At 36.9% G+C, this 9,062-nt stretch overlaps 1 protein-coding gene across 1 annotated transcript; it reads left to right on the forward strand.

Moving 5' to 3' along the window:
- Nucleotides 1-2,000: 2,000 nt before the first annotated feature.
- On the forward strand, nucleotides 2,001-6,002 carry LOC119479148 (probable phosphatase phospho1). Its single transcript, XM_037754428.1, has 2 exons — nucleotides 2,001-2,136; nucleotides 4,917-6,002. Exon 2 carries the CDS (start codon nucleotides 4,953-4,955, stop codon nucleotides 5,712-5,714), a length of 762 nt encoding a protein of 253 aa, XP_037610356.1. The 5' UTR covers nucleotides 2,001-2,136; nucleotides 4,917-4,952; the 3' UTR covers nucleotides 5,715-6,002.
- Nucleotides 6,003-9,062: the final 3,060 nt, after the last annotated feature.

Consider the following 9,062-nt stretch of genomic DNA (forward strand, 5'->3'; position numbering starts at 1 on the left):
TCTGGGGCTCGTAAATTATTATCATTACGACTTCAAACACATTGTTTACTGTCAGTAAACCGCTCTTGTCTCCGTTTAACATACACTGCAAATGATCACAGATGAACTACATGAGTGTTTGTAAAGGGTGGAGATGTTCTGATACCAGTGATAACATTTAGCTTATTATCCCCTTTTTCTATCAGCAGAGAATGTAACTCTGCATGTTTATCTTGTTCTTACCTCACGACGAGTCTGTCCGGTTCTTTGTACAGTAGATACTTTACTCTGTCTTGAAGATGTCCTTTGTTTAACTCTCAGCTATATACGTAGCTGCTGCTGACTCCAACAGAAATGCCTCCATTTATTTTTAGATGGACATTTCCAGCACGGCAAAGTGATATGTGTTTTTCAGAACTACAACACATGTTTCTACCGCAGTGTAACAGCCGTTTGTCAATTAGGTCAGTTATTAGTAGGCAGTTAATATTGTTGCTACTGTATCAGCTTGAGTTGCACTTTGAATACAAATTCAACAGACAATATACAGCACTGTACATTGTGGCATAGTTACATGACTGGTACTGAATTATAGTGTCCAATTACTGGAGGGAGGCCTTTAGCTCCAAAAGTGCTGTGTGAGAAACACCATCTTGTTTGCAAGAAAAATGTAATATATATATATATAATATGTGGCACAGAGAAGAAGTACTCATATCTTTTACTTTAGTGAAAAGTAGCAATATCAGAGTGTAAAGTATTGGCTTCAAAGTAAACTAAATAAAGTACCTAAAATGCAGTATCCAGTAGGCTACAGTACTTCACTTACCAAAAAGAAGTTTATTCAAGTGTGCTATTAGTATACTTATTTTAAACTTAAAATAAGAGAGTATACTTTCATTTTACTTTTTATGTACTTATCAGAGATATAATTAACAAAAGTATACATAAGTATACTTGGCTCATATTGACAAGTATACGGAAAAGTCTAAGTATATTTGGCATATACAGAAAAGTCTAAGCATATTTGGCGTATACTGACAAGTATACAGACAAGTCTAAGTGTACTTGGCGTCTACTGACAAGTATACAGAAAAATCTAAGTATATTTGGCGTATACTGACACGTATACAGAAAAGTCTAAGTATACTTAGCTCATACTGACAAGTATACAGAAAAGTCTAAGTGTACTTGGCTTATACTGACAAGTATATAGAAAAGTCTACTTGGCTCATACTGACAAGTATACAGAAAAGTCTATGTATATTTGGCTTATAGACCTACTTGTACTTAATCTTTTGATCGAGATATACTTAAGAAAAGTATAATTCAGTATTCTCGCCTTATAGGCCTACAAAAAGGTATACTTGGCTTGTAGCTTACTTTTTGATAGAGTAGCCTATTAAAGTGTGTGAGCTAAGTGTAGGATACTAACTAAGGCCTACTTTCCACCACTGAAAGTGGCCAGGGAGTGTATATCTTCGGTGACATTGACCATTACCTACTGCTACAAATTAAATTATATATATATACAGTATATATATGTGTGTGTATATATATATATATATATATGTGTGTGTATATATATGTGTATACATATATAAACAAATACATATATATATATATATGTGTATATATATACAGTACACACATATATATACACATATATATATATTTATATATACACACACATATATATACACATATATATATATATTTATATATACACACATATATATATGCACATATATACACACACATATATATATTTATATATATATATGTATATTTATATATATATATGTTTATATATATATACTTCATATACTGTATATATATATATATATATATATATATATGTGTGTGTGTGTGAAATATGGCTATAGTTGCAATGATCTGCGGTTGTTTCTGTTTAATTTTTCCTATTTTCATATTTCTACAGTAAAACATCAATTAAAAAACAATGTTACTCTTTTGGAGCTTTTAATTTGAAAGGTCACGTCGGAAGTGCCGTGTTGACGCTGTCTGATTTGACAGCAGGGCTTTAAATGGGAATACCCTCTGCGCTGCGCTGCTGTGGGAGTCTGCCGCGTCACTGGGATGCGGTCTCCGGAGCCGGGCATCTAGCCTCCCGTCCCGGTCATATGTCCACCACAGGTAGGCCTGACATTTATGTTTTATTCTGCACAGTTTACCTGTTGTGTGTTTTTTCTCTGTGTATGATTTTAAGGTTTAATTTGCCTTTTTAATCTCTGACACACACACACACACACACCCGGTCAGCCTAACGACTCCTGACAGAGCTGCCTCTAATGACTTTCAGTGGTCACCTCTCTCTATACAGGAATAGCTGCTCCAGGGTTAAAATTAGATAGCTTAGTGTGTAAATATGCTCTATTAATAATGGAGCTGCTGAGGGCAGAGAGACCATGCAGGCTCACTGGGGCACAATGCGTCTGTGCAGCCAAACCTGCAGGTTACTTATACAGGACATTTATTTACATTACTGAGCACCAAAACCAGCTGCTCTGTTGTTATTATATTGTCAATGAGCTGACATTGTCATAGAAAAATGCATGCATTTCATCATTTCCTGTCAGGCTCAAGCTTTTCCTGCAAACCCAGAGAAATATATTAGATACATAGGTGTAATTTATATTTTAAAAATAAATATATTTTTTTTAAATATAATGGCGGGGTGGGTTACACATGTTTATGTATATAAACTGTATGTCGCCAATGTTTCCCTGACTTGTGTGCCTTAGGGTGTTGTCTGTGTTTTATTTATTTATTTTATTTTATTTTATCTATTTATTTATTAATTATTTTTTATTTTTTATTTTATATATTTATTTATTTATTTTTATTTTTATTTTTTTTTATTTTTTTTTTTCCTTTAATTACTTATGTTCTTTGTATTTGCTTGTCTTGTCATTTTTGTTTGCCCTTAGTTCCTAGTATTGTCTGTTTTTGTCAATATATATCAGAAATGAGGCATGATACACACCCCACAGAAGTCTGTATATCTGACATGCACATGCTTCCTAATAAAAAATATTTGAAACGTAAATATAATGTAATATGTATAGTATAAGGCTCTGCTACAAGGGGTGTGTGGATTTAGATAGTTGGCATGTAAAGGCTGGCACATGACCTTAAATCATAATCTTAAACTTATCAGGGTAGTACTAGTAGTAGTAGTAGTGCATTGTATTTTATTACTCTGAATATATCTGTCAATATATACCATTTGTAGTCTACTATACTGTATATCTAAGTTACATAACTGATTTGTCAGTCCCATTACACAACTTGTTTTCGGTGGTGGAAGAAGTAGTCAGACCTAACAGCAGAGTACTCACTGTGCAGAATGTTATTATACCATTAGGTTATATAACTAATGCTGATTACTGATGTGTAAATATAATTTAAATGTAGCTGGTTGAGTTAATTCTAACTACACGACTGTATATACAGTTAGGCAGTGTAATCTATAACAGCAATTGTGGTTGAAAAATATAGGAATTTTATTTTGACTGTGTAACTGTGATATGAGCTGTAATGATTTTTATACCGTTTTAACAGTTGTCACAGACTTTACATAAAATCTTCTTCAGCTTTCTTGTCCATTTGAACTAATGAGCTAGTTTCATAAAATCACTTTTAATTAAATACATTTAAACATGTGATATAAAGGTACAGTGTGTAACATTTCGGGGGATCTATTAGCTGAAATGGAATATAATATTCATAACTATGTTTTCATTAGTGTATAGTGTACTCAGTTGGTTGCAATCACACCACTAGATGCCACCAAATCCTACACACTGTACCTTTAAAGGTAGCTTAACCACATCAAATCATGTGAATTCCTCTGCAGACACGGGATGATTTTTCAATTACTATTACTATTATGAATTAGGAAATAGTAAAAGTGGATAAATTAGCTTTAACTAAGGCTACCAGCCAGCCTTGACTAACCACAGTGCACTCTACTCACTGCATTTTGGTTTTTACATCTGTTTTCTAGTTCTTATAATATTTTTTATATAGCAACACATATGTCAAAAAGTCAAAGATTCTGGTCTTTGCTCCATTTTGACCAAATATGTAATTACTGTGTTTTGGCTTCGTAGGGCAGTATAGTCCTATAGCCTATATAGCCTCCTAGAGTAAAAAAAGATCCATATGTCCTCTGAAATGTTGTGTATAAAATGGCATGTAAATACATCAAAAGCAGTAATTGTAATGTACACTGCTTGTGTAGCTTTACTTTTTCACGCCTCACCACTGCTGGTTTGTCATCACCGCTCAAACGTTTTATTCCATTTATGGCAAAGGTATGCTGTGACATAACAGCTTCCTCTTCACTCAAGTTACCAAATGCCTGCAACAGTGAAAGCCCTTGTGCTGCAAATATATCTGCTATGTAAATATGGAATTGGCCCTGATCCGAAATCTGGCATGTATAAATTTAGTTTTATTCCCTGCAATCCTAAAGGAATAAAGGAATGTCTGTGTGGAGAACTATGATGATGATAGGACGTGTATGTGTTGCATATCAAATGCTGCAGTGATTTTAAGCAAAGATATTTCCTGAAAACGAACACGGGTGACTTTGCGGTTGTTTTCTTTTCGCTAAGTGTGATGAACATCCTGTTTATGTGTTGTTTAATTTAAACTGTTCCCTTCCTTTCCTCTTGTAAACACATGTTTCCCCTACAGCTTATAGCCTAATTAAGAATATTTATATATTTGGATGTGGTGTGGTTCGATGTGGCAGTTTAATTGAACCGTGTGATGTCATACTGTATGGCATCCTGCCATTTACATTTTTTGTTTAGAGTAGGATGTAATAAAACAGTAAAATGCTCCTCAGAATCTGTTGAAGAAAAAAACTGAAAATTTTCATCCCCTCTCCCGTCTCCTTTTCCCAGAGAGGGACCACTCACCATTTCCTCCACACACCAAAGATGACAGCTCCATCAAACTTGGCGGCGCCACAGCAACAGCGCTTTTTGATGTTGTTCGACTTTGACGAGACCATCATCAATGAGAGCAGCGATGATGCTGTGGTGCGTGCTCTGCCGGGCCAACAGCTTCCCGACTGGCTGAGAAACAGCTACAGGGAGGGCCACTACAACGAGCACATGCAGAAGATCCTGGTTTATATGGCGGAGCAGGGCGTGTCTGAGGACTCCATCCAAGCAGCGGTGGAGAAGATCCCGCCCTCGCCCGGCCTCCTGAACCTCTTCCAGTATCTGCAGAGCCATCAGCAGGACTTTGAGCTGGTTGTGGTCTCCGACGCCAACGTGTACTTCATCGAGACGTGGCTGGAGCGCGCCGGGGTGCGACACCTTTTCCGCAAGATTTTCACAAACCCGGCCAGTTTTGACGCCACCGGCCGTCTCGTGCTGCTCCCTTTCCACTCCCACTCGTGCTCCTGTTGTCCTGACAACATGTGCAAGCAGAAGATCCTTCGGGAGTATCTGGCGGGCCGACAAAAGGAGCATGGTGGTGCTCCCTTTCAGAGGGTGTTCTATATCGGAGACGGGGCCAATGATATCTGTCCTTCTCTGGCTCTGGGGCCGCGGGACACAGCCTTCCCCAGGAGGGACTTCCCCATGCACAGGCTGCTGCAGTCCCAGGCAGCCACGTTCAAGGCCAACATCGTTCCTTGGGTCAGCGGCGAGGACATAGTGGATTGCCTGAAGAAAATAATGGAGGAGAGATGAGATGCGTGTGTTTGTGTGTGTGAAAGGGAGAGTGAATGAGGGGGGCAAATATATAGCAAAGGTGCACCAAGCCCCAGTCCTGGTGAGCAGCAGGATATGCATGATTTTACCCCAGCAACACTTGGTACAACCTGTAAAGACTTAGCCAAATAGTGGGAATCTATTTGAATTAAAGGAATAGTTTTTTGGAATTTGCTTTCTTGTGGAGTCAGGAGATACTCCTGAGAGAGTGCTATCGGTCTTCTCAACCAACTCTCTGCAAATAAATGTATTTTCCAAAATGTCAAACTATTCCTTTAATGCTAGCCTGGTATAAAAGCCTATAGAGTGCTCCAGGGATGACGTATTTTTAGCATCGCCCTGGTTCCCACCACAAAAAGCCAATGGGATTCTTGCATTGGATTTTGGATTATTGCAGAAAATAAGTTGTGTGGCAAACAAACGTTTATGATACTTACACGTTTTGTTCAGCAAGATAATCTCCACAAATGTACACCACTTTCATGATACTTTAAGTGTAAATGCAATCGCCAGAAGTAAAAAGCTAACGTAAACACAACGAGGCTGTAATGGCAGACGAGTCGACGTGACGACGTCTCATTTAGCCACTTGTTAGCAGCCGCCTTTTTTAAGACACATAGAAGCTTAAAAATTCACAAGTGGGGTATTTATTGATGTATTTTATGTTGTAGAACAAAACGTTAAAATCTCTTAAGCTTGTGTTAACCACAGACCTTATTTCAGGCATTTAACTAAAAACCCATTCAAAAAACCCATTGACTTCCAGACGAGGGAACCGGAAGTGCTAAAATACTCATTTTCGGGTTTTAGGACTCATTCCTGCAGCACTCTATTGCCATCTTAATTAATAGGTTTTAAGTGTGTATGCAATATTAGATCTTGACTCCCATTAAAATGCAAATAAATTAACTCACTGGTCAAGATAATCATGAAGATTAATGGAGATATACAGTATTGATGAAGCTCTAAGTTCTGGTTTTTGAGTCTGATCAAAATGCTGAAGATCTTAACCAAAGTTGTATCTAGTGTGCTCTGGGGATGAGCTAAACCCAATGCAGTCAGCTCATTTAACACACCACCTCCTTCAATATGAATGTAATATAGGTTACATTGAACTATCTCACTGTATCTGACGTTATTGAGCAATCCTAGCTGTAAATATTTGTGTCACAGGTACTAGTGTAGAGATTTTAGTGACCATGAGCAACAGCTTAAATCTAGTCCAATCCTGTCGGTCTCTTGTGTTGACGTTTATTTTTAAAACACTTAACGCGGCATTGAAGGACCTCGACGATGGACACACAGAGTAGGATCAGGTGTTGTAGCACTACCTGGGACAAAAGACCACACATGTCGTGTCGGGCAGGGACACGGACGGCGTAGAGCAGGGATAAGGTGACACAGTACCTGTGCTCTCTCCACCACTCATTACTGATACCTAATCTAGGGCTTGATTATACAACAGTAATCTACACCAGCATGAGATCCAAAGGGAACGCTGTAGCCATTCGCTTGCACTTTGGCCCCAACATTATACCCTGTGACTCTGAAACAATGAAAAGTACCAATTGAAGACTTTAAATTGTATTTGTGTAGTTATTATTAGCTAGCACTCACTGTACTTGTACCCTATTAAAACTCCCAGTGAATATTAGTACTGCTAAAAGGCTATCTGTTTAGCTTGAGGAGGATTTACAGTCTTTATGTTTGAATGTATTCCCAGTAAACTGCAGTGTTGTGAGTGACTGAAGATGAGCCTCTTTAGTATATTTGCATACTGAACTCAACATGTAACCTCATTCTGCCTCACTAAATCCATGACAGGGACTGGAAAATATATTTAAAAACATCAATTAGGAGCACTTGTATACACTGAGATGGTTTACAGGGACATTCATATTTTGTTTAAATTCAGGAAATTGTGAAATATGTTTTTCCATCCTGTTTACAAAAAGCAGATTTTAATGGGGCATATGTATACTGTGCATTTGCTGATTTTTGCAGCCTGTTTAAGGTTTCCATGTTAGTATACACACACGTTAACAATCACTGATATTGGTCCTGTCTTTAGTATGAATAATTGAGCGTATATGTGCATTTATTCATATACTTGTACTGAACATCTTTTCAAGCCATTGCGATTAACAATGATAAAGTTTGGGTGCTGATGAAAAGCCGTAAAACAGATAAGTAATAAGCTTTGATGAAATACTTCTAGCCTTAAAAAAAACATTATGCTGTATAAGTGCTGGAAATTTCCTTTTCAGTGTTTTAGTTTCTCAGGGAGTAAAGAAGAAAGTGTTAACAACCAAACATGTTTTTTAAAAAATATGTTTTATTTGCTGCTCTAAGAGTATACTGTAGAAGTAATAATCAACACAGCTGGAGTGTGATCCTGAAATCCTTTGAGATCAAAACCTAATCCACTAATGCTTTGTGATCAGGAGACTAATGTTCTGTGAGCTTTACTCCTTCAGACGCTATGTAAACAGGGGGTATTTTAATTTACTTTAACTGTCTGTGTATTTGTAAAACTTCCATGGAGTTTTGTGCAATAATTAAATGCTGTTTACTTGATATGATGTTAAAAAGATAAACAGGAAGATAAACTTGACATTTGACATTTTCAGGGATGTGAATCGACACTAGATCACCAAACTAAAGAGTTTTTTATAATTAAACTTTAAAATGGTATCATGGCTTCACAACAACCAAATAAAACTGTGTTGTTAGGAATCTGCTCGACTAATATGCTACTTGTTTTTTCGTGGTTTGCTGTATCTCGGGTGTGTGTGTTTTTAATCAAAAACCCAACATTGTGTGTAATGCATCAGTGTATCAGGAATATAAAGCCATTATCTGATTAATCTGTTTCTGTTGTGTGTTTCACAGATGTGACTATAAACTACGAGTTTCCTCTTAAGGATCAATTAGGCTCATCATAACTTATCAGCTGCATTAAAGACCCATTTTGGCAACAAGAATCTCACCTCAAGGTCCATTTAGTGGCTGTTCTTGAGCTTTCGATCACACATGAGTTTGCTCAGTTTTCACAAAAATTTAAAAATTTAATTTTTTGAGTATAAAATATTGAACATAAAAGAAATATAAAAAAAATATTGTATAAAAAAATGGAAAATTTAAATCTACATTTTGCATAAAAAAATATTCTCAAATCATAACATGGCAAACTCAAGCCCAACAGGCATCAACAGCTGTCAGTGTGCTGACTTGACTATGACTTGCCCCAAACTGCATGTGATTATTATAAAGGGGGCATGTCTGTAAAGGGGAGACTGAATGCTGATTAAAACATTTTTAGGGTAC

The sequence above is a fragment of the Sebastes umbrosus genome, chromosome 20 (assembly GCF_015220745.1).
Source record: "Sebastes umbrosus isolate fSebUmb1 chromosome 20, fSebUmb1.pri, whole genome shotgun sequence".
Classification (NCBI taxonomy): Eukaryota; Metazoa; Chordata; class Actinopteri; order Perciformes; family Sebastidae; genus Sebastes; species Sebastes umbrosus.